This window comes from Equus asinus, chromosome 23, assembly GCF_041296235.1.
Source record: "Equus asinus isolate D_3611 breed Donkey chromosome 23, EquAss-T2T_v2, whole genome shotgun sequence".
Classification (NCBI taxonomy): Eukaryota; Metazoa; Chordata; class Mammalia; order Perissodactyla; family Equidae; genus Equus; species Equus asinus.
This window is the reverse complement of record NC_091812.1, coordinates 63,296,856-63,321,573: the sequence shown is the minus strand read 5'-3', so window position 1 is coordinate 63,321,573 and position 24,718 is coordinate 63,296,856. Positions and strand designations below refer to the sequence as shown.

At 55.5% G+C, this 24,718-nt stretch overlaps 3 protein-coding genes across 5 annotated transcripts in view; all 3 read left to right on the top strand.

Annotated features, from left to right (window-relative positions):
• The first annotated feature begins 57 nt into the window (after nt 1–57).
• Nucleotides 58–6,392, top strand: DCTN3 (dynactin subunit 3). Its single transcript, XM_014857421.3, has 7 exons — nt 58–243; nt 1,421–1,505; nt 2,177–2,263; nt 3,854–3,937; nt 5,148–5,206; nt 5,825–5,884; nt 6,075–6,392. Exons 1-7 carry the CDS (start codon nt 148–150, stop codon nt 6,162–6,164), a joined length of 561 nt encoding a protein of 186 aa, XP_014712907.1. The 5' UTR covers nt 58–147; the 3' UTR covers nt 6,165–6,392.
• Nucleotides 6,393–7,802: 1,410 nt separating this feature from the next.
• Nucleotides 7,803–9,510, top strand: RPP25L (ribonuclease P/MRP subunit p25 like). Of its 3 annotated transcripts, none has more exons than XM_044756766.2 (2): nt 7,803–7,926; nt 8,666–9,510. In XM_044756766.2, exon 2 carries the CDS (start codon nt 8,703–8,705, stop codon nt 9,192–9,194), a length of 492 nt encoding a protein of 163 aa, XP_044612701.1. In that variant the 5' UTR covers nt 7,803–7,926; nt 8,666–8,702; the 3' UTR covers nt 9,195–9,510. The 3 variants fall into 3 exon arrangements, with proteins under 3 accessions (XP_044612701.1, XP_044612702.1, XP_014712905.1); XM_044756767.2 differs by having other exon boundaries at nt 7,808–7,907; XM_014857419.3 differs by having other exon boundaries at nt 7,859–8,340.
• Nucleotides 9,511–24,205: 14,695 nt separating this feature from the next.
• Nucleotides 24,206–24,718, top strand: part of CNTFR (ciliary neurotrophic factor receptor) — a 40,083-nt gene continuing 39,570 nt past the window's right edge. The window contains exon 1 of the mRNA XM_044756926.2: nt 24,206–24,438. The gene's annotated coding sequence lies outside the window, so the exon portion shown is untranslated. The remainder of the gene's footprint in view (nt 24,439–24,718) is intronic.

Sequence of the window (24,718 nt, the reverse complement as noted above, 5' to 3'; positions counted from 1 at the left end):
GGATCACTTCCGGCACAGAAGGCCTGAGTCGTGACGTCACTTCCTGTATAGAGGGGCTCCCTTGCGCTCGGATTGGCCAGCCTTCTTTCTGAGGACGGACGTCCCGCCCCCTGGCTGTGCTCGGGCCGAGGCAGGGCGGCGGTGGCTATGGCGGCAGTGAGCGATGTGCAGCGGCTCCAGGCCCGTGTGGAGGAGCTGGAGCGCTGGGTGTACGGGCCAGGCGGGTCGCGCGGCTCGCGGAAGGTGAGCGATCTGGGGTCCAGTAGTCCCTTCTGGGGCAGAGCAAGAGCCGTCTCCCGGCCTGGTCCTAGGACTGGGTGCCACCGCTCCTGTCCCGTCGCCCGCAGCCCGGCCTCGGAAATAACAAAGATCCGAGACCTCCCGAGCACATCGGACCCTCGAGGTCCTTTCCATGGAGGGCGCTGCAGGTTATTAGGTCCACTTGAGATGGGCTCAGTGTGAACTGTGGCCGAGGCTGCGCCCCTGCCCTCGCGAGCTAGTTGGGGAGACCTGACACACTCGAGAAACTAACGAGAGTTTCAGTAAGAGCTGAAGTCCACGACGGAAGGGCCGTCACGCAGCCCTGCGCAATTCATCGCTAAATGAACTGTGCAGAGAGAGGTCCATGGAACCCCCGAGGAGGCAGAGCAGAGGTGGCTGAGGAAGGCTTCAGCGGGTGAGAGATGAGGTCTGAGAGGGCCCGGATTAGGAGGGGAAGAGGTTGAGTACTGAATGTTCAGATATGGACCGGCTCTCCTTCACACCAGTCACTGAGTTTTGACAACTGTGAAGTTCAGTTGCCCTCAGATCCCTTTTTTTACTATGGGAAGATGTTTTCCTGAAGGTGGCGTGTCAGGCATATCCTGGAGTTGAGTGCATCAGAGAGGATGATGTCTGTTTGTAGACTTCTTGTGGAATTAGTTTTCACCAGCAGGTTGTGCCCTATTTGAGAACTGACTTCTCCAAACGTTCCCTCCCTTTGACAGCTGTGATACTAACCCTCCTGGTTTTCCTCTACCTCTCTGGCTGCTGCTGCTGCTCCGTCTTATTTGCCTGCCCACATATTTGACCCTTGAATATTAGCATTCCTCACCCTCTACTCTTAAAGCCTAGGTAGGTTCAGCCAGAGAGGTAGGAACCAGGGAATATATAGTATGTGCTAGTGCCCCCTAAACTCTAACATAGTTCATTACCTCCCCAGTCAGACTTGAAGCTCCCCAAGGAGTACATGATTATCTCCCCCTTCACACTGAGGTTCTCTGGAAGGTAGTGTTGCATCTCCTTTAGTACAAGAGAAGGGGACCAACCTAGAGTGCTGGGACGAGGCGGTTTGAGAGTCTGAGGGAATGAGGGTTCTTTACCTCTTCCAAGCCTTGAGCCAGGAGGTGAATCTTGGAATTAACTTCCACTTCCCTTACAGGTGGCTGATGGCTTGGTCAAGGTGCAGGTGGCTTTGGGGAACATCGCTAGCAAGAGGGAGAGGGTGAAGATTCTGTACAAAAAGAGTAAGTGCTTCCGTGGGGGGGGCCTGCCTGCCCTCCTTCCATGCCTATGCTTCCTGGGACCTGGCCCTGGCCCTTTGGGGATAGAATGTGAAGACATTTCCCTCTAATAGTGTGAATTGGGGTGTGATTTCTACTTTGTGATTAAACTCCAAGCCCATGACAGTGTCCTAAGTTATGGGATAAGAGCTCTGCCTGAAAGATCTCCTTGATGGAGGGAGGAGGGGTATGGGATTTCCACAGGCAAGGTTTATAGGTGGGAAAGAAATTAGGCACTGAGAGCCCCACCCAGCCTTGGCTCAGCCATGCCTATTGTATTTTGTCAGAGCTAGCACCCTACTCAGTAACTAGAAATCAGATAAAGCTCTGGCTTGTCTTGGTGGCACTGAGGGGCAGGTGTCCCTTCACCCCTGGTGAAGATAGGTCACTGGGAATGCTGAGGACTCCCGGGGTGGTGGAGGCAAGTGTGTTCCCAGCTTTAAAGTTTGAGGTCAGCTAACAGGTGATCAGAGGGGAGAGACAGGGAAATAGGGTTGGGGGCCTGCTGAAGGACACTGTGGGTGTCGGCTCCTCACTCAAGGCTCTCCCCAGAGTTGATCACTCCCCTAATGTCCTTCACAAGACAATCCCCACTCCCCAACACTATTCCATTTTCCATCTTGCTACTTTTCTAGTTGAAGACCTGATCAAATACTTGGATCCTGAGTACATTGACCGCATTGCCATGCCCGATGCCTCTAAGCTGCAGTTCATCTTAGCAGGTAGTGCTGGACAATGTGTGCACATGCATCTGGGGATGTGGATTGTGGGGGAAGCTGGGGACAGAGATGGCCTCTCTGTCAGTCCTCTCATGGATACAGCCCTAGAAGCTGCTCTCTGGAATTCTGGCCTGGCTCTGGGCTGAGGCTTGAGGTGGTCCTGTGGTCCTCTAGCAAGCACTGGGTGCAATATACTTATGCCAGCTGCAGGCCATGGTGCCAGCGACAATGCAGGCTGCTCCAATGTTCTATCAGTGTTTTGCCTCTAGGATTTTCCTTCAGAAACTTCCTCTCTTCCGCTTACTAGACAGAAGCGTCTAGGAAAGGGCGAGGGCAGACAGCATTGCATTTGGGACAGGTGAGAATATTGGCATGAGTTTCAACATCTTTCTTTCATGTGAGAAAGCTCTGGGATTTCAGAGTTCTAGGCAGGAACTGTTGTCTTAGCGATGTCTGCTAATCAGTTAGTCAGCCACTCCACGAGGTAGGGTTTGCCAAGCACCTGGATTTGTTCATTCATTCAAAGATATTTACTGATCATCTGCTGTGATCCAGACTCTCCTAGGTGTGAGGTTTACAATGATGAACCAGGACGTCTGTGAGCCATTGTGGTGGCTCAGGCACCCAAGTTCAGATCTTCTCCTGCACTGACTCTTGAGTCTAGCCTCTCCGCCCTCCCTGTTGCCATGGCCTCAGTGTTCATCCTCTCATGTGTGAGCAGTTGTAGTCTCCTAATTCCTCTTCTTGACCCTAGTCTTTCCCTTCTTACATGTGGTCTAGTATCATCTTCCCAAAGCATTTCCAACATGCTACTTTGTCTGCTTTAGAACCTCAGTGTCTCTCTCTGTCTCCTTGCAAGGATGAGGTCCTAATTCCTTAGTCTGCCCTTCAGGCTTTCTACAGTCTGCCAGATCTACCCTCCCATCCAGCTCTATTTCCTGTACTCTCCTTGCTCCAGTTCAGCCAGTTGAATTCTTTTTCCTCTTCTAATTGACAAGCATTCTTGCCTCCAAACGTTTGACCTAACAGTCCTCCCTTCTTCAGCACCCTTCCCACTCTTTGCAACCATTGAAATCCCCTGTGCAGGGCCCAGCCTCGCTCCTGCTCTCCTCGCTGGACTCTCCTGTTACTGTCCTAGCTCTCCAGGAGCTTGTATTGCCTGTGCCTCTCAGAGCCACTGAGCAGAACCTGCCTGCTAGTCTGCCACATGTCTTCTCTTTCAGACCTCCCTGGGAGCCCTCGAGTGTAGGGACCCAAGTCTGAAGTACTTTGTTTCCTATGACCCAGGAGCAGCTCACTGAGTTTGTTGATAAGAGGCTAGAGGAAGAGGCCTTAGAGTTAAAACTTGGAGAAGGGTGGGATTTGGAGAAACTTAGAGGCTCCTTGGGCTCAAGATGGGTCAGACTAAAGGCATCCAGGAGAGGTGGGGGCAGAATGGGGGAACGTGCACCTAGAGAAGGGGGCAGTGGGCAGAGTAGCTGCCCCAAGCTCCAGGACCCAGCCATCTCCCCTGCTGGGTCCTCAGCCCCTTGCATGGGGTTGGCAGCGCCCAGGCTTGCCTCATTGCCCCTATCTTGTCTGTTTATGCCGCAGAGGAGCAGTTCATCCTCTCCCAGGTCGCACTCCTGGAGCAGGTGGAGGCTTTGGTGCCCATGCTGGACAGCGCTCACATCAAAGGTACCTCTTGGGCTGTAGCTGCACTGCTCTGCCTGGGGACGTGGGGGATGGGCAAGACGTCCCTGTGCCTCAGGTTCCTGAGGCTTGGGCTAGGTCTGCTCCTTGTCTTTACCCTCACCCTGGGGGGACCTGCCACCTGCATTGGGGTTAAAATTGCCAGGGTGGAGAGCTCAATTTCAGAACCTCAGGCAGTTCGGGCCTAAGGACACTAGTGTGAGCCCAGCAGCCCCTAACTCTGGGGATTCCTTCTTTTTTTTAAAAGATTTTATTTTTCCTTTTTCTCCCAAAGCTCCCTGGTACATAGTTGTGTATTTTTAGTTGTGGGTCCTTCTAGTTGTGGCATGTGGGATGCCGCCTCAGCATGGCTTGATGAGTGGTGCCATGTCTGCGCCCAGGATTCAAACCAGCGAAACCCTGGGCCGCCGAAGCAGAGCGCGGGAACTTAACCACTTGGCTACGGGGCTGGCCCCTGGGGATTCCTTCTGCCTTCCACCCCAGTCCTTAGCATCTGTCCTTCAGGGTGCTGCAGAGCCCAGATTCTACTGAAAGAGTCCCTGCTGGTGTGTGAGTGTGTGTGATTCTTCCTGCCACACTGCTGGGAGCAGCCCCTGGAACTGGGTTTTGATGAGCAGACAGTGGCTTTAATTGAATCCAGATATCCATCTTCTCTGGCTCTGGAGGTATTTTTCCCAGCTCCCCGTCCCTAGCCTTGGTCAGCTACCTGCTAAGCATCTGACAGCCTTAAGCTGTGGGCCCAGCATGGTGGCTGAGGCTCTGGGTGTTGGGTTCCAGGTGGCCTGCTTAAGGACCTGGCATTCATCCTCAGCCCACCTCCAGGCTTCCTGTTCCCTAGGCCAGGCAGACCTGGTCCCGCTGGGCTGGGAGCAAAGGGACAGATCCCAAGATAGGCAAACCTCTCTTTACCTGGCCTTGCTGACAGCACTGAGGTGGAGGTACGGGGCAACTCTGGGGACCCCAAGGTTCTGTCTTCTCCTAGGGGCCTGTATGTTCCCCTCCCCTTTGGGTCCTAGAGTAAGACTAGGGTGGGCAGGGAGCCCCACCACCACCTCCAGCTGCAGCGGTCGATGAAGCCTAGCGTTCGTTTAGCTTCTCCACTCAATACTCTAATCCTGCCGAAGACCTAATAGACTATTGAGCAGTCCCGGGGGAAGGCACAGCTTCATCGGGCAGTGTGCGTTGTGTTTTACAGCCGTTCCTGAGCATGCCGCCCGCCTGCAGCGCTTGGCCCAGATCCACATCCAGCAGCAGGTTTGGGAGGGGAGAGGACTGGAAGGGAGGTGGTGAGGTTCCTAGTCCACACCACTGCCACCTGGGGAAGCAGCCTCAGGCTCCCCTGATGTCAGCTCCAGGGGAAACTTGGGGGGTTAATCCTTTACCTTCCATCTGCCTTACAATGGGAAAGGACTTCCCTAGGGCCACATCCAGGTCTCCCAGGATCCAGGATCCTGGTAGGGCTATTCTGAGACACCAGAAGGTTGACGTCAGGAGGCACCCAAGAATTCCTGTGGATTGTGTGTCCTTGACTGTGGGTAGAGGAGCTGTCTTTTCACTATTCCCAGGCCCTCGTGTAAAGTTCAAAGAACGTTCAGAAATAGGGGACGGGGAGGAGAAGACATATACTAGCAGGAATGTTTCCTTAAATGTGTGGTCCACTCCCCCTTCCATCAGCCTTAGGACTGCTGTTGGGGTACCTATCCTGGAACCTGAAAGTGCCCCTTTAGATATTTGCTCCTTTTGTCTCTGGGGTAAAACATCACCTTTTCTGGGCTCTTTGGGGAGTGAGGGTCCCTGATAAGGCAGGAAGGTTAGTGGGAAGTGGTGGGGGCTTTGTCCAACTCCTTTCTCTGCCATACCTTGGCCCCACAGGACCAGTGTGTGGAGGTCACTGAGGAGTCCAAGGCTCTTCTGGAGGAGTATAACAAGACTGTATCCTTTCTGCTCAGCTGGGCCTGGAGGAGTGCTGTCCAAAGCCCTATCTTCTTGCTCCATCCCTAGCTCTGTCTCTCATCCCATCCCAACCAGCCTGTCTTTCACCTACCTGCTCCCATACCCTTTTGGTAGATGCAAAATCTCTCCACTCCCTCAGACTCCTGTTCTCACCTTGACCTATGACCAGACAATGCTTCTCTCCAAGCAGTTCGTGCAGTGGGATGAGCTACTTTGCCAGCTAGAGGCCGCCAAGCAAGTGAAGCCCGCAGAGGAGTGATGACTGCTCTCCATCCCAGGGTGGGCCAGGGCAGCCAGGCTCCAGGGCCCTGTGTCAACCTGCTCTTGTAACAGGGCAGAGGCAGCGCTGTATTTATTGGATTCGTGGCCTAGCTGTCTGCACTCAGGTGGGGTTCTGAGGTCAGAGGTCTGGCTACTTGAGACTTGCTATTTGCACCCCCTCCCCTCATCAGTGTCCTATTCCAGTGATAATAAACTGTAGAGATCACTGGAAGAGTGTGCTGGCTTCCTGGGCTCGGATCGGGATGGGGGTCCGGGAGGGGTGGTAGAGGGCGGAGTTGTCAACCTTCGTAGTGGTTGGACCAGGAGCTGTACTACTCATCCTGGTCTGGCTTTCTGGGAAGTGTAGTGCTCTCAGGATGAATGCGCTCATTTGACTGATGTGAGTGGAACATTCGGGTATGTATCCATTTGTTCCATATTTACCAAGTACCCTCTAAATGTCAGATGCCATGCCAGGTGGGGAGGACGCAGGGAGGGGCCACTTTATCCCTGCTCTGCACAGGCTAGCCAGGGAGACAGTCAAGGAAAAGGGCAGTCCCACCAGGTGGGCACAGTGTCCCCTGGAGCACAGAAGAAAAAGGGATGGGGAGGCAGCCCTGAAGGGTGATATGCAGGGTCTTTGAGAGCCAAGGGAGCCGCATGTGCAAAGGTAGAGAGGAGCCTTGAAGTTTCTCCCTTGGTGCCCTAAACCGAGAAGGGGAGCCCAGAAGAGGTTTGGACGCAGGGGTTTGGGGTTGGCCCCGGCGGCGGCCCCCGTTGGGAAGGGGAGGGAGCACGAAGAGAAAGCGGAGAGATTGACACCTCACTCTACCAGGTGTTTGCTGCCCCCTTGTGGTCTCCGGGTGCTGTGGCTCCTGGTCCCTTTCCAACGGCCTGCCGGCCACACGACCTGCGCAGTCTCCGGCGTCTTAAACTCGGCATGTCCGAACGAAGTCTGAAACCGGGAGTCATCCCAGACTCTTCCCTCCTTCTCCGTCTGAACAGTCGCCAACTCCTTACCGAACCTACCTCCTAATATCTCCCAACTTAATCTACTTTTCTCCATTCCCACTGCCACTTCTCTGGTTCATTCTTTCAACAAGTCATTTAACAGATATTTGAGGGCCTGTTATACGCCGGGCACCGTACGCGTCTCCGTGGGCACGCGCCTGGGACCCTGTGGCCTGGAGGCACCAGGGCTTGTGGCCCGATGTCGCCACCCCCTACTGCAGCCAGAGAGCAGTGCGTAGGACTGGTTTGGCCCCTGATGAAAGACCCCCCCGCCGCCCCCTCGTGGCTGGCCAGTGCCCACAGGATGAGGTCGAAGCTGACAATTCGGTGACCAGGCTCTCGTCGCGCAGCAGCAGCCCCTCCAGCGGAACCTCTCGCCCCGGTCCAGAGCGAACCCCGCCGCCTAGCCGTTGTGACTGCGGCGTGCTCAGCCGGCAACGCCAGCCCTGCCACCTTCTAACGGCCAAACCCTCCCCGCCCTCCGGACGCGGGACCCCGCCGACGGCCGCTCCTCTCCGCCCAGCAGGGCGCCCCTCGCCGGGCGTAACCGCGGACCGCGCGTGTGCGCAGGGTCGCCGGTCGCCGGCCGGCCTGTTTTCCCGCGGTGGCCCCGCCCCACGGCCCTCAGGCCCCGCCCCGCCCGGCGCGCGCGGCCCCGCGGCTTCGGCGCGCTCCCGGCCCGCGCGCCATCTTGCCTCCAGGCCGAGCTCAAGGCGTGCGGGGCCGCGCGGTGAGAGCCGGAGCCGGGGGTAGGGGCGCCGGGGGCAAGGGGCGCAGAGGCGGGGCCGGCTCCCTGCTGCTGCGGGCGGCCGGTGGCGGTGGGTCCGACACCGGGAGTAGCCCAAGCCGCCCCCGCGTCGAGCGAGCGTCCACCCCCGTGCTTCCGAGTGACCTGGGTTGGGGGGATCGACCTGGGAATCTCCGGGTCCTGTGATCCCGAGTCGGGGGAGGGGCCGGTTCTGTGTTGGAGGAGCATTTGGTGGAGGGCTCTTGGCCGTCTCGGGCGCGTGGGGCTCAGGGGCTTGGCTCAGTCCTCCGGGGGCACGAAGTGAGGGGCCCTATCTCTGTCCTTGGGGGACCCGGGTGAGGAGCGCTCAGTCCTGTTCTCAGGGAGTCTGGGGTCGGGCCCGGGCCCTGTCCCAAGGAGCCGAAGATAAGGGAAGGTCGGTCCCAGTCTTAGGGAGGTTGGGGTGAGCGGGCTTGGCCTGTCCCGAGGGCCCAGTGTTTGGGGAATTTGGTTGTGTCTCAGGAACTCCAGGGTGGGGGGACGGTTTGGGCCCTGTCCGGAGGACTAGGGATGTATGGGGTACAGCCCGTTCCCAGGGTGAAGCAGGCATGGCCCCTGTCCCGGGAGGTTGGGGGTGAGGGCCTATGGTCCCGTTCCTGGGAAACCTGAGATGAGGAGGCGCAGGGCGGGGTCCTGGAGAGCCGGGGTGGAGGGATGGCCGGGGGCACACTGCCTAGCGTTCACCTCACGCTTCCCCGCAGCGGGCATCGAGAGGACCTTCGCCCGGCCGTAAGCAGGATGGAGCACTACCGGAAAGCTGGCTCTGTGGAACTCCCAGCACCTTCCCCGATGCCCCAGCTACCTCCTGATACCCTGGAGATGCGGGTCCGAGATGGCAGCAAAATCCGAAACTTGCTGGGGCTGGCACTGGGTCGGTTGGAGGGCGGCAGCGCCCGGCATGTGGTGTTCTCAGGTTCTGGCCGGGCTGCCGGGAAGGCTGTCAGCTGTGCTGAGATTGTCAAGCGGCGGGTACCAGGCCTGCACCAGCTTACCAAGCTACGCTTCCTGCAGACTGAGGACAGCTGGGTGCCAACCTCACCCGACACAGGTCTAGATCCTCTCACGGTGCGCCGTCATGTGCCTGCGGTGTGGGTACTGCTCAGCAGGGACCCCCTGGACCCAAATGAGTGTGGCTACCAGCCCCCCGGGGCACCCCCTGGCCTGGGCTCCACACCTAGCTCCACCTGTGGCCCCCGACCCCGAAGAAAGCCTCGAGATACCCGCTCCTGAGGACCTGCTGAACAAGCTCTTCTCCAGGCCTGAAGGTCTAGGATGGCTGTGCCTTCTCTCAGAAGCCTCTGTAACTGCTCGTCATCTCCATCAAGACTTGAATGCACAGAAATGGGCCTCTCTGTCCTCTTTCCCCTTCCCTCTGGCGTGTGGAAAGAGACTGCTATGAAGAGTGACAGGTGTGGGGTCTCTGGCGGGTCTGGATTGCTTAAGAAGGGCTCATTCTGCCTTCTACCTACGGTGCCTCTGATCTGCCTTCTGACAGAGGTCCAGGGAGTGGGTTATGAAATAAAGGTTCTGACCATTTGTCTGATGAGCCTCTGCTCGGCCTGCTTTGCGAAGGTGGGATTAAGAGAGTGGGAGTCCTTGCCCTTGCTCCCAGGAGCTCACAGGCTGGAGACAGGAAGGGTGCAGCTTAGGCTGCTGCTGGGAGGATCAAGAGATGGTAAGAAGCCTCAGGCAGTAACCTGACTGTATCAAGACCCCTGGGTGGCTGTCTGCCACCTGCTTTGGGCTGGTTTACGGACTCTGCCGGGTCAGACATTTTTCTCCATCTGCAGCATATTTTATAGTGTAGTGGTTAAGATCATGGTCTCAGGCACCAGACTGCCTGGATTTGAATCCTGGTTCTGCTACTTACTAGCAAGTTACTCCTCTGTGCCGTAGTGTTCCCGTAAAACAGGATATAGTACTTACCTCATAGGGTTGTTATGAGGAGTAAATGTAGAAATATTCACATATGACTCTTAGATACCACCTGCGCATATAGTGCTGTATAAATGTTAATTGCCATCATTATTAATGACTCAGCTTACAAGCAGCTTTTTCCTATCTTAAAAAATCTCAATTCCACATCTCCCCTCCGGGTCTCACCCTTGCCTTTTTACACCTTTCTGCTCCTTTTCTGCTTCACCTTGGCCTTAGACTCTCAGGTTCACCATGGGCAGGTCCGGGGCATGAGGAGAGAGGTGAAGATTGCAGTGGTAGCCAGGGGGCTGCAGGGGCCAGAGCAGGACTGTGGGCAGTGGTAGACTCAATGGAAAGCTGAGTCAGTTGGGGCTCCCACTGGATTTTGAGGTCTTCTCCAATGTGTCCAGTAGCCTGGGTGTCCAGTCTTCAGGAATTCTGGGCTCACCTCACATTGTGGCAGGGTTGGCCCAGCAGTTTGAGAGTGTTGAAGTAATGTCTGGCTGAGTCCGGGCAGGAAGGGTCGAGATGTTGGGAGGGATGGAGTTGAGGGACTGGAGGCGTCAATGGGACTTAGAGCAGGGATGAAGGGACCACAGGACCAGCAGGCTGTGGTCAAATCTTTGAACACTGCATCCTTTGCCTTCCAAGGTAGGTTGCCCAGAGTGATATGGAAGATCTTGAGAAAGAGAAGGTGATGGAGATTCAGGGGATATTAGGAGAGAGGAAACCGTCTCAGCAACTGCCCAGCCAGGCCTCTCAAATGCAGAGGCTCCTGGAGCATCTAACACCCGTAGAGGCTGTGGTAGTGCCTTGGGTCTTGCTACCAGCAACTGCCTGACTTCTGATTCTCTTTGTGACTAGTTGGGGGATTTGCTTCCTCCCACCTTCTGCGTATTGCCTTTTCTCTAAGCATCTCCACATGTGTGGAGATTCTACGGTCAATAGCTCTCTGAGTGTTGTGGTCCCTGGAGCTTTGGGGTGTCCCATCCTGATCCAGCCTGCTGTTTCCAGGGTGGAATGATCACGTGGACTAAGCACGGTGACCTGGAGTGCTGAAGGAGTGACTCAGTAAGGTGGCATCACAAGTTTGGGAGTCCTAAGAGGTGCTCCAATTGGGCAGCTCATCAGTAAGGTGCCACCTGGGGTCTCCAGGTTGATGGCAGGGGTAGTGTGGAGGGAAACTGAGCTGGGGACAAAATCCCTTGGGAAGAACAGGATCCACAGCTCAGAGAAGCAGGAAATAGGCCACAGGCTGATGGAGGGATGGCTAGTGATTCTGGGCTGTTTTCTCTCCTTGGCCTCTACAGGGGCCAACTGGGGCCCGCGGGAGGAATTGTAGGAACGGAGCCAGAGAGTGAGGCCTTTAGAGTCAGAAAGCCTGACCAGGATTTGGAAGGAGCATAAAAGTTACATATAATTGCTGATTCAATTTCTCTACTTCCCACTTTCTCCTTAGTCCACTGCTGTATGGCTTCTGCCTCCATCATCCTTAGAAATGGTTATGCCTTGGCACAAAAGGTAGGGAAACAGAGACAGCTGTTTCAAGAAGTTGGATTGTGAATGGGAGGAGAGAGGTGATAACTGGAGAGGAATGTGGGATACAGAGAGAGTTATTTCTTGCTTATTTTTAGTGAATTAGCAGAGACTTGAGCATGTTTGTAGGCTGATAGAAGAAGCCAATAGGGAAAGAGATCAAAAGTGCAGGAGATTGTTTAACTCATACGGGGAGACTGCTGAGGGGGTGGAGGGGAATGGGATCCGGAAGCATGGAGGTACGGGCTTCCCGAAGGGAAGAGGAGCGATGACTCCCCGTACCCGAGGGAAGGAGTTAAGGATGGGCAGCATGCAGGTGGATGGGGAGGTGAAAGTGAGACGTGAGGGAGTTCAGAGTTCCGAAGGCTTCTATCTCCTCTTGAAGCAGGGCTCCAGCTCTGCTGCTGCACGTGGGGTGAGGAGGCTGGTGGGAAGGAAGTATGAGGTAGTTGTTGCAATTGGGAGAGAGAACTAGGAGGGTACAGGAGGATGACCAGGCAGCACTAAAGCCCAGAGGAAGCTGGTGACCATGAACTTGGAGTGTCATCAGTCAGGGTGTGAGCTCCAGCAGTACCCACAGGACAGGTGAGGACTCAGAGGAAACACTCGCATTCTTCCAGACTGAGGTGAAGACACTGGAATGATGGAAGGACAGTGGGGAGACTAGCAAGAAAGTACATGTAGTGAAGGACCAAGGGGTCCCAGCTGGGTTTAGGAAAGAAGTGAAGATAGAAAGGGGCGGGGGTCAGTGGCCCGAAGGTGCCCGTGAAAATGTCTTGGGTGGCGTGGGGTGAGATGGAGTAGTTGAGAGAATGAGGACAGGGCATTGTAGCTCTATCAGGTTCTAGGGCTGCCCTTACAAAGGACCACAAACTGCGTGGCTTAGAACAACAGAAATTTACCATCTCTCAGTTTTGGAAACTAGAAGTCCAAAATCAAGGTGTCAACAGGGCCATTTTCCCCCTGAAATCTTCCTGGACTCTTCCTAGCTTTGGGTTTGCCAGCAGTCTTTGCTCCGTCTTGGCTTTTACTTGCATTACTCCAGTCATTCATCCTCACTTCATCTTCCCTTTGTGTGTGTCCATTTCTGTGTCCAAATTTGTCCTTTTTAGAAGGACACCTATCATATTGTATTAGGGCCCAGCCTAATGGCCTCATTTTAACTTGATTACCTCTGTAAAGGTCCTATTTACAAATAAGGTCACATTTTGAAGTACTAGGGGTTAAGGTACTGCATGTAAACTTCAACATATCTTTTTTGGAGGGACATCAGTCAACCCCTAACAGCAGCTAGAGGATGAGGTGGAGGAGTCAGTGGGTTTGAGAGTTTTAGGAACTAACAGGACTTGGTCGTGGGCACGAGAGTGGATAGCTGGGTGGCCTGGAGGAAAAGTCACTAAAGATGAGGTTAAGGAATTAAGAGGCCAGGCAGGGTAGTGGTGTGTGGCTGGTGGGGAGGGAAGGAGGGTCAGGTGGGCAGTGCAGTCACGCAGGACGGAATGTGCTGAGCGTTCTCACTACCTGCCTTAGAGGTGGCATCTATGGCGAGCTTGTTAGCCTTGAAATGGGGACTTCAGAACATAGTATGGTGGAGGAGTTCTGTACCTCCCATATCCCAATAGGCAGCAAGTCCTGCCTATTTTGCTTCCTTCCGAGGCCTCTCTCCATTCCCACAGCCTCTGTTGGTTTGTGCCCCTCATTATCTTGCAGCAGTCTCTTTAGTGGTCTCCCTGCTTCTCTCTCCTCTGAGCTCTCCTCCAAACCAAGCCACTGGCTGCTCCCTGTGTTTAGAATGCTCTTCTGCCAGATCCTGCACGGCTGTCCCCCTCCCTCCTTGAAGTCTTTGCTCAAATGTCCTCTCAACAAGGCCTACTCACCACTCCATTTAAACCTTCAGGCAAGCACTTCTGCTCTCCCGCACCCTGCCTTTTTCCCCCATGTATGCTTTTTCCTTTTTGCCTTCTAAACATAATTTATTCCTTGAAAATAATGTTTTTTGTTTATCGTCTGTCTCCTGATGAGAATGTAAGCTCCGAATGCACAGGAATCTTTGTTCTGCTCACTGGTGTCACCTGAGGATCTTCAGCATTGCTGGTACATAGTGGGTGCTTGATAGATATTTACTGAGTGGATGAATGAATGTTGAGGCTCCATGTGTGTGGCCACACTCAGATCTGTCATTTTGCTCTCTTAGCCTCCCCATGCCCTGATTAAAGGACAAGATCCAAATTCATTCACTGGATGGCCTTAAAGGACCTCCTTGCTTGGTCACTGCCATGGCTCAGTCCATCTTGGCCTGGTCCACTTGGATCCTGGGCTCTGGCCGCCCTAACACCTCACTCTTCCCACGTGCCATGAGATTTTCTGCCTCTGAGCCTTTGCTCTTGCCATTCTCTCTGCTTGGAACTCATCAGGAGTGTTCAGAGGACACCAGTGCTAGGCTCTGAGAGCTCCCTCCTCAGGGCCTAGCTCCCCACCCCCCACTCCCCAATTCCCACTCCCCACTGTTTGTTTGCACCACCAGCCTGGAGCTTAGGGATCAAGCCTGATTCCCCAGGGCATCTCTGGCTCCCACTTTTGTCCTTGCACTGGGAAGGTGATGTTTGGCTGCGCTTCTGAGTCTGGCCACAAGGTGGCAGCATTTGCAAAGGGACAGCCCATCCCTGCCCTTTGCAGGGTCTGTGCAGAGGTCCTCGGGAGCCCCAAGACACACCGAGGATAGCCTAGGCTTGAAATTTGGCCCTCAGTGGGTTCAGTGACTTCTCAGTTATTCAACAAACAGCTTATCATCACCCACAATGTAACGAATATAGTCTCTGGGCTCAGAACCTCCAGCCCCACTGAGGGCTATAGCCACATATATGGATAATTTCACCATTGGTGTGATAAGTACAGAGATTAGGGAAGTTCATTAGACTTCAACAGTGCAGGGCCCTTCGTCCAGTCTTTAGGGGCAAAGCTTCAAAGAAGAGGAGGTGATGCTGTGTAGAATCTTGAAGAAGAGCTAGCAGCAAAGTAGAAAGGACATTCTGGGTAAAGTGCAGTCATGAGCTAAAGCATAGAGGTGAGAAGAGCACAGACGGTCACTGGAGCATGATGTTCGAGGCAGGGAATGAGAGGAATGAGGCTCGGAGGTGGGTGGGGGCCAGGCTGGAAGGGCCCGAGTGCCTGGCCAGGGAGCTTGGGCTTTTTCTTGAGGGTGGTGGGGAGTCACGGAAGGCTTTATGGAGGGAGTGGTGTGGAATATCAGACTGGTGTTTGTGAGAGAGGTCTGGCTGCTACAGTGTGGAAAGTGGTTTGGGGACACACGGCGGGAAGAGGAGTGAGGAGGCTGCAATAGGGATCCAGGGGGAGATGGTGAAGCCAAATTATGACTGGAGCAGGCCCTGGAGAAGCCCTCTCAGCCCACTCTCTCCCCACCATTCGAGCCGCAGCAGCCCTTCTGTTCCTGAGGCTCCTTTTGCCCGTACCCTAGCATGTCTGGTTATTCTGGCTGGAGCCAGGGTCTCTCTGAGTTTCCATGTGGAGGCCACAGTGTCCTAGGTCCCTCTCTGTTGGTAGGTGTGTCAGCCTTCAGCTCCACCTACACCCCAGCCTCTCTCCATGTGATCCTTTCACGTACTCCTTTCTTTGACAGAAACACTCAGATAGGAGTGTGACTGAGGGGCCCCCTCCATCAGGAGCCAGGGCGAGCACTGATCACTCCCTGCCATGCCCCTCCCCGAGTTCATGTGTGCACGTGAGTGTCTGTGTGTGCACGGGTGCGTGCATGCAGGCATGCGTGTGTTCTGTTGGCAGGACTGATGCTGAGGGACAGCACCCGGCAAGGGGAGGGGCATCACCTGAAGAAAGGTCTGGAGGGAGGAAAGTACAAGCGAGTGTTTGGGGAGCAGGGGCAATGTTGTTAGCAGGGTCTGGCAGGAACAGGTCAGGCCCTGCGGGGTGGGGCCTGGAGCCATGACCATGTACTGCAAGCAGGGGGCACCACAGCCAGGTTTGGAGCAGAGATTGGGAGAGTCACCTTCATTCACAGGCTCATGAATATGCACAGAAACCTGTTGAATTATGCAGACAGAAAGGATGTAAATGTCTATGCAAATTTGGTGCTGCCCTCCCTGTTGCTATGGAAACCAAAGAATAGCAAGGGGGGCCCAAACCCTGGGGAGACCAGGCTGGAGAGACTGGAGACCTGGAGACTCTCCTCTGTCGCCACCTCCCCTTCCTGCTGTTTTGATCCCTTTCTCTGCCTCACTCTGTCTTTGTCTCCTTTTGCCTGGCTCTCTCTCCATCTCTCTGCCTCTCTTCATCTTTCTGTCTCATGTGTCTCTCTCTCTGTCTTCTCCATCTCTATGCTCCATCTCTCTGCCTTCTCATGGTTTTTTCTGTCTCCCGGTCTCTGAGTTTCTCTGTCTGTCTGTGTCTGTATATTGTCGAATCCGTGTCACTGTTGCTCTGACTCTGAGACACCATGTTTCTCTCTGACTTCATGTCTCTCCCTATCTCTGTCTCTGTGTCTTTGATTCCAGGGCTCTCCCTCCTTCTGCATCTCCCTGTCTCCGCATCTCTGACTCACATCTTTCTTTCTCTGCATCTCTATTTTTGTGTCTGACTCTGTCCCTGATTGTGTCTATTTCTTGGTGTCTCTCCCAGGTCCTCTCTTCGCTCTGATCCTTCTCTCTGAACCCCTCATCCCAGTGCTGATCTCTGTCTGACGGGACGGACAGGAAGCTGCACATCTGTCCTTGCCTGATGGGATGCTCCACCCACAGCCCAACTGCCCACATGTTCAAGGATTCCTAGGCACTCTCTCCACGTAAAATCCTGCTTCAAGTCTGTCCCCTGTTACAGTGTTGGTACAGGATCCCCATGACAGGCCCAGGCTGGCTTCCAGGACACCAGGGCTGCTGTCCCCGCCTCTCTTTGCTGTGTGACTGCCTAGTGTTTCTCTGTCTCTGGATCTGTAGTCCCAGCTCTCTCTCCTTGGAGCTGGTGGGCAGCTTGAGGCAATGATGTGTTGGGAATAGGGAACTGAGAGGCGAGTCTTAGTGGTTCACCCATCTGGCGCTCTGCCCAAGGGCTGACATGAGTGGTCTGGCTAGGGCCCAGGTATGGAGGCGTCTGGGGCTAGTTGAGACCAATCCTGCCCCCAGAGAAGACTCTCTCCTGAGCCACAAGTCAAGTGGCAGCCTTTCCACAGTCTCTCCACACTCCCGCCTGCTGAAGCCCTGGCCATCCACTCCCTGTTGGGCTCCTGTTGCCCCACCTCCACTGGTCTCCGTTTATGGAGCACCTATTCCACACCATGCCTCTGCCTTCACAGAACCACAGAGATACAGAAATGACATTTGGACCTTTTGTGTCCTCTCATCCCCCCAAGAAGGGGCTCTCTGGTCCAGGTGAAGAACACAGACTCCTCAATCCCCATACTTTCCTATGCTTGGTGGCCTCAGTTTGGGGGTGCAAAGCATATGTGGCTGCCAAAGTCATGGGTCAAGGTTAAGAGAGACAGAGACACAGAGATAGAGACAGAGAGAGAGATGAGAGGAGCTGGATTGATGGAGGCAACGTGCCTCCATGCAGGGTTTGAGATAGGGTAAGGGAAGCTCAGAGCAGGATGTGGGGCGAGGGTGGGCCAGAGTATTTTGAGAGCAGGAAAGCCACCCTGTGTAGGGGGATGGCTTCCCCTTTCAGTCCTGGGTTCCCGGCAGGCTGCCTTACTTCCAGGCAGGCACTAGACATGGGGGATCTGGCCTGAGCCCAGGTATGGGGGCGGTTGGAGCAGTCAGGGCAAGTCCCCCCTCTCCAAGAGGCTGCCAGGCCGAGCCCCCCGCTCTCCTGGCCTGCTAGAAAGGACGCAGACACAATCACTCGTCCCCTGACTGTGATTCACCCATGTTCAGGCCCAGGCGTGATCCTGCTTCCAGGAATTCTGTGTTTGAATTAAAGACCTCCCTGGACGCCCCACCCCACCCGACCTGGGCCAGCTGTGCCAACCTGGGAGGAGCAGGTTCAAGCAGGGCTGGCTGGGGGGCTGCCGGCAGAGCCAGACACAGGGAGGGAAAGGGGGGCAGGGGAAAGATGCAGGGAGACCAGGACTGAGAGACAGAGGATGATGGAGATGGAGAGATGAGGAGAAAGACTAACAGAAAGAGGAAGAGACATAGAGACATGGTTGGGTCTGATGAAGGGAGCTTTGGTACCACCGGGCTGGTGCTGACACTCGGATGGATCATCTCACTAACTGAACCTTCACGACAGTCCTAGGAAACAGGCACTATTGTGATCCCCTTTTACTCTGGAGTTCCTTGAGGCACAGAGACCTTAAGTTACTTGCCTGAGGCCACTAATCCAGGAAGCGATGGAGTAGGTGTTTGATCCCCTTAAGTCTCACTGAAGAGCCCAGGAAAGAGACAGACGTAGAGACCCAGGACAGGTTCCCAGCCCAGCACTCACAGGGAGCCTGGGGAGCCTGGAGTCATCAGACAGCTGTGCAGGGGGAGGGCCTGCCCATCCGGCCACAAACATGCAGCTTCCTGTCCTCTCGGTCAGAGGTAAGGACTGGGACAGAGGGAGTCAGGGCAGGGAGAGAGATGGAAGGGGAACTCTGTCCGTACTGGCCTTCCTCCTTCCTACCCCCTCATGTGCGGCCTGCCCTGCCCCTGCTTCAGACCCAGCCAGCCAACCCCTCGCTCACGTGGGGCCCAGGCTTTGAGACTCGTTCTTCCTTCCCACATCTTTATTGAGCACCTGCTAGCTGAGAGGCACTCCTGACCACATCTCCTACCTCTCTTTTCTCTTTTGCTATTGAGAAATCCTTCCCATTGTCTGCTTCAACCCCCTAGGATAGGTTCTGCAATAAGGGATTATGATTAGAATTTGGGGATGCTTCAATATGGGGGGTTAGCCTGGTAAACACTGAGGTTGTCTGAGCACAGAGAAGAGGTCCCCGAGGGCTGGCTTCGGGTACCTTCTGGCTGGAGGCCCCTTCTAGCTGGTTTGCGGAGGAGGGTCATCAGCCCAGCTGGTGGGGGCCTGGAGAGCTGAGCTGTCAGCAGCAGGGAGGATGGGGCGAGAAGAAAACCAGGAGCTATCCTGGGGGAGCCGGGGAGTCGGCGTTATGGTTTCTAATGTCTTAGCCCTGGTTTCAATTACCCCCAGGGTCCCCAGGGTTCCCTGACCGCTGCGGGCTCCTGAGCTCGAAGAAGGCTCAGGACCCTCCTGGGAGGCCAGAAACCAGGGGCTCAGGGATGGAAGTCTGGAGGCAGGACTTCATCCTCTTCTTCCCCTGTGCCTGGCTGAGAGAAGCCCCCAGACCAAGCAGGGCTCCAGGGACAGAGGGAGGCTGGAGAAGGGGGCCTGCACTCTGCTCCCGGGCCCCTGTGGAGCATGTAGTTAGCCAGCTCCAAAGATCCAGCTTGGTCCCGCTGGCCCCACCCCACTCCTGGCTGCTGAAGCCCAAGGCTCTTTCTTGGCCTCACCAGGCTCCTTTTTGGTCCCCTGACAACCCTGACTCCTGGCATTCCTCCTACCTCTGGGGCCAGCGCACCTTCCCTGCCCTCTCTGTCTTTTAATCATGGTTCCCAGGGTTTCAACCTCAATCCTCCCCTCCCTCCCTCTCTCTCATCACACCCTTTCCCTGGTCCCTGACCTATCTCATCATCCCAGCACCCTTATGGTGCCCAGGTCGGTCTGGGTCTGAGACTTTGATGAATGCCCACACAACCAGCACAAACCGGGTGCAGGGGCACTGGGAGCTGTTGGCTGGGGACTGCACACCTCCAGCCAGCCAGCCCTCTCGCAGCTTCTCTGCTCTCCCATCCTTGCCCTTGCTGGCCATCATCACACAGACCCCTCAACTGGACCTGGCAAGCCCCAGCTCTCTCTCCAGCTCATGAATGGCACCATCACCTCCCAGTCACTCATGCCCAAAACCGGGAGTCCTCTGTGCTTTTGTACACAATGTTCCCTCTGGGCCTGGCACACAGTAGGTGCTAATAAATGTCTGTCGAACCGAATTTAATTCAATTTTCTCTCCTGGACTCCCCCTCTGCCTCTTTCTGTTTCCCTGGGACATGGTGTCTCTGGCATTCAGTCTTTAAATCTCCAGTTTCTCTCTGCGTTCTGAATCACCACAGTTGAGTTTCTGGGGAAGTTGGGGCCTCTCTTCTCCCTGTCTTCCTACCCCAGGGGATCGCAGGCTGGTGTGGAACAGAGCCGTGGGAGATGAAGGCTGGAACCAATCTTGGGGCCCCGGGGCCCTCACTCCCATTTGGAAGTCCCAGTCTGTTCTCAGGAAGGCAGCTCAACAGCAGCGTGGATCAAGGCCAGACTCTGGGTTGACCCCGGAAGGGGACAATCTGTGAAGACATAGGCCTCCTCCATGAAGAGCTGGGGAGAGGGGCTCAGGGCCCACTGGGGTGGGGAAGGAGGGACGTTCTATTTCTGAGCAGAGAATTAGTTTCATGCAAATTTTTGCAACACACAATGAAAAACTGCATCTGTGGTTTTGCAAGTCTGCCCCGGCTCCCACCTTCAAACACATAATCCCCTAACCTCTAGTTTCCTTGTCCTCCCTTGTCCCTCTCCCCTACCCGCTCTGGGTCCTCTACCCCTTCTCTGACCATCTGCCTCTCTTTCCAAACTCAGCCCAGACCCTGGGATCACCCAGGAGGGCGAGGGTCCTTGGGAGAGCAGACACTGGCCTAGGTGTCCAGGGGGTCTGTTCTCTGTGTATAGGGCGATATGGGGTTCCTCCAGGGTTCGTGGGAACAGATGGAGAAGATGAATCTGAGCGCCCACCCTCCCTTCCCAAAGCCCTTCCTCTCTCTTCAGCCCAGTGGCCCAGCCCCAGGGCAGGCCATTGGTCTCTCTCCTGTAGGTCACTGCACACACTGCCTCCCTAACTGCCCCACCTCCAGCCTTGGCCTTTCTCACCACCCTCCACCCAGCAGCCTCATGACCTTGCTAAAATGCAGATCTGGTTCTGTTCCTCACCTACTTTAAGTCTTTCCAGGCCTGCAAAGCCTTGGCACCAAAGGCACTTCAGGATGTGGTCTCTGAGCCACTCAGGCTGCCTCAGCCTGCCTTCTGGGTCTCTGCTTAATCCCTCACTGGGTCCCATCCCTCCAGCTGTGACCCATTCAGACAGGCTCCCTCCCCCGAGCCCTGAGACTTTACTCCCTCAGGTCGAGGTTGTGCTTCTTGCTTGCATCATTTATTTATTCATTCAACACTTATTTAAACCTATTTCAAATGTTAGTAGCACCTGTTCTGTGCCAGACTCAGCTCTAGGTGCCTGGAGATGGGGGCCACACACACCACCCAGGTAACTAGGCCGTTAACATCACACCAGCCACCATAAAGAAAAAGAGGATGGCACCATGAGAGAGGGCACATGGGGCTTAGTCCAGTCTTTTCTTAGGTGACATTTAGGCTGTCACCTCCTGCCTGAGGGGGCTGTGGAGTCAGACACGGCACTGTCACATGGACAAATTGTATACTTACCTATTTGCTCAGTATCCATCTTCCCTGACTAGAATGTGAGTCCCATGAGGGCAGGAGATCTTTAAGCTTTTTTAAAGGTAAAAGGTAAAGTGCACAAAGCTTAGGAGCACAGCTCAAATTTTGTCATATGTGTGTATTCTCTTGGAACCCCCTCCCACAAAGGTGACTGCGCTCCAGACTTCCACAGCCATGAATGCGTTCTGCCTGTTCTTGAGCTTTATATGAATGAAATCATTCAACAGGCACTCTTTTGTGTCTGGTTCTTTTTTCTTCCTTTGCTTAACATCTTGTCTGTGAGCTTTACCATTTTTGTTGTGTGTAGCTATGGTGGGCTCTTTTCCGTTGCTGTAGCTGTGGCACAATCTATTCATCCATGTGGGTAGCTTCCGGCTTGAATCTATTATGAATAAAGCTGCTGCGAACCTTCTTGGTGACCATGTATGACCATTTCTTTGGGGTGTGTGTCTAGGAGTGGAATTGCTGTGTCACAAGGCGCATGGATATTCAGCTCAGATCCTGCCAAACGGTGTTCCGAAGTGGTTGGACCAACTTGCCCACGCCCAGCAATTGTTCCACATCCTTGAGAGGGAAGGGGTTTTTGTCTGGTGGCTTCACTGCTGTATCCCATCACTTAGATCAAGGCCTGGCATAGAGTGTGTGCTCAATACATATTTATTGACTGCCTTCTGAATGTGGGAGCCCTCAGCATTCCTGGGGTCCTGCGCTGGCCCAGGCAGTAACTTTCTGTGTGACTCTGGGCAGGTGACTCCCCCTCTCTGAGCTGTTTCCCTGTCTGTAGCATAAGGGGACCGACTCTAGGGGCTTTGCTTTCCAGGGCAGCTGGGTGCTGTGAAAGCTGGACACCTGTCCATTCATTTGCTCCACTTGTATTGATTAAGGTCCTACTATGTCCCGGGATGGTGAGGGTGTGATCTGTGACATGCCACTGACAGCCTCTTTCGGGTCACCCAAGACCAAGGGTCACTGCCCATCTTGTCCCCAACTCATCCTCCTGGAGCCTGTCCTCCTCCCTCTGTCCAGCCCTGACCCCAGGGAGAGGGGGTCTGGACTAAGCCTGTGGATGGAAAATGTGATTAATAATCAAAAAAAACATCCAAGAGACCAGGAAAACAACTTGGGGAAGGCTCCTCGCCCAGGGGAGGGGGGCCATGTCCTCGGCCTCGGGACAGCTCCGGCCGCCCTCCCGCCGCCCTTTCTGGGAAGCTGCCACAGGAGTGGGTAATTTTAGCCAAAAGTGAAAAAAAAAAAAAAAAGCTACCCTAATTATTTATGAAAAAAGATGCCCCCCAATATAAATTATGCTTCCCCTGGGGGCTGCCCCTTCTCTGTTCCTCCCCTCCCAGTGGTCCCCCTCTTTGGTCAGGGTAGGAGGCCCTGGAGACACTGGGCTGGGGGCAGGGGAGGAATTTCAACATGAAATGTTTTGTTCATTAACAGAGAACACAGGGGGAAATTCCCTCTCTGCCTGGGCCTGGGCAGCCCAGGCCGATACTCAAAAGCTATTGTGAAAAATCAGGTCTGGGCTGCAGGGAGCAGTGGGGGTTATGTGGTGGGGGACACACAGGCGTTCTCTCCTCGCTTAGACTCCTGACTTTCAGGGGTTTCCTGAGCCTTAATCCTTCTTCCTTTCTGGGATTTGACTCCCAATGTCTCAGGTTGTCCTCAAACTTCCTTCTTAGCAAAACAGGAGGAGCTGAGGTTAGACTGGAGTTAGAACTTCCAGCTACAGAGGAAGGAAGGATGTCAAAGGGAGGAGAGCAGGCCTTGGACCTCTCCAGATAATTTAGGGTTCGGATAGAATAGGCTGGGACGGGTAGGCAGCAATTTGATGGGGCCTGGGCCGGGGTGAGAGCACCTCTCTCTCCCAGGGTGGCTTTGGAGGCCCCGGGGAGGAGGGGAGAGGAGATAGCAGCTGGGGGGTGGGGGGCCAATTCCAGGCTAAATACAGGATCCCCCATTAAGGTTCCAGCCCTCTCCCGTTCTCCACCTTTAGGGAGTCTTCGCCCTTTTCTGGTGCCCGAGGTTGGCAGGGTCAGGGCGCACTTAGGCCTCCAGCCAGCGGCCAGATTCCAGAAGGGGGTCTGCAGGATGTGGGTCTTGTCAGTGGGCCCTGGGCGCAGCCTCAGGATGGTGTTGGGAGCTGTCTCAGGATGGGGGTGACTCCTCCCTGGGGGGCTGGGCTGGACCCTGAGTGTGGGGGGTGCTCTGGGCCCCCCTCCCTGGCTCGGCCTGGGGCTGTGTCGGATCGGGTTTCTCGGCGCCTGGAGCCTCCGCGAGGCCGAGCTGTTCCCGAGCCCCGGCCAAGCCGCCCCGGGCGCTGGCACTGCGTGAGGAAGCAGGGGGGTGAGGGGGAGCGAGGGGGGGCGCGGGCGTTTACGTAACTGCAACCGCCTCCCGGAGCCCGCCCCGACCCGCCAAATCCCAGAGTGGGACTTGGTGTGATTGAGAGCGTGTGTGGCTCTGCGTGTGTGCCTGTGGGACACGCGCTGCGGCTGAGTACATGGCTGAGTGTGTGACCGTGTGTCTGTGTGGCTGTGGCGCATCAGTGTGTGATTCCGGGAGTCCCAGAAATCTTCTGGGACCTCCAGCTCCCAGCCCCGAGCAGGGGACCCTGACTCCCAGTGCGCCACAGTGAGGTTGAATATACACGTGCGACTCTGAGACTGGGTGTGTGGCTTTACATGACATCGTGTTCGTCATTTGTGGGTGAGACAGAGAGCCTGTGTGTGAGTGATAGTAACTCTGGACGGCCAAGTTTGTGCCGCACGGTGGGACTTTCTGTCGGTAGAGCAGCTTAGAAACGAGCAGAGCACCGTTTCCGAGGAGCACAGGAAAAGGCAGACCACGGGAGACGGGGTGGGGCTCTCCGTCCTTGAGGACACATCAGGAGGAACGGGGAAAGGTCCCTTCTACTCAAAGGCTTGGGATGACACGGTCTACTCCAGGGGTGGGGGGTGATCTAAGTTTAGGTCACCTGCTAGGGTGGAGCCAAAAGTCCCGCCGCAGAGCCCTCTTTCACTGTGGACGTAAAACGCCAGGGACTCAACGTCAAGAACTTCCCCCAATTTCCCAAGGCCATTCAGGGTTATCAAATCGGGGATCCCCATCACTTGCAGGGCACTACAGCTCCGAACTGTGGGCATTATTTCCTGCGGCCCCGCACGAAACAGACAGATGGTGAAGACGGGGTGGGGCTGGGGGGAGGGTGTTAGTGAAGTGGGGTTTGGCTTAAGGATAAATGCGCCATGACAGAGAAGGGGGCTGGTGCAGAGCAGGGGAGGCCGGCGATACGGGCTCCTAATACAGCTGGGGAGGAGTCAGGGCCAGCTCCCGCTAGGGCTTTGAAGGCCCGCCTAAGAAGCCCGGCTTCGCCCCATGGTAGTGGGGTCCGGGAGGGGTCAACGCCGAGGCTTAGGAAGCTCCGAAGCTCGTGTGCAGATAGGGCATTGGAGGCGGCAGGAGCGGGGACCCCCGAGCAATCTGTTGCCCAGCTCAGGTGGGAGGAGAATCGGTTCTGGGCCAGGCTGTGGCGGCTGGAGCGAGAGGGGGCCGCACCCCCGTGGTTCGTAGGTGGGCGCTGCCTCTGAGCAGCAGCCTCAGCCTGCGCGGGAGCGCGCGTCCCGCACCGCCCGCCAGGTGTCGCTGCGGCCCCGGGGAAGCGGGCGCGGCCGCCGGTGCTGCGCCCGGACGAGCTGCGGATTGACAGACGCCGGGTCCGGTCCGATGTGCGCCTCCCGTCCTCGCTAACCCGGGACACACCGACCCGTGCGCCTCCC

Excerpts from the sequence above, each read along its gene's own strand:
- DCTN3 (XM_014857421.3), top strand. The coding sequence starts at position 148 with ATGGCGGCAGTGAGCGATGTGCAGCGGCTCCAGGCCCGTGTGGAGGAG. Across the intron at positions 2,264-3,853 it reads GCTGCAGTTCATCTTAGCAG|AGGAGCAGTTCATCCTCTCC; the intron begins GTAGTGCTGGAC and ends TTTATGCCGCAG. Across the intron at positions 5,885-6,074 it reads TGGAGGAGTATAACAAGACT|ACAATGCTTCTCTCCAAGCA; the intron begins GTATCCTTTCTG and ends ACCTATGACCAG.
- RPP25L (XM_044756766.2), top strand. The coding sequence starts at position 8,703 with ATGGAGCACTACCGGAAAGCTGGCTCTGTGGAACTCCCAGCACCTTCC.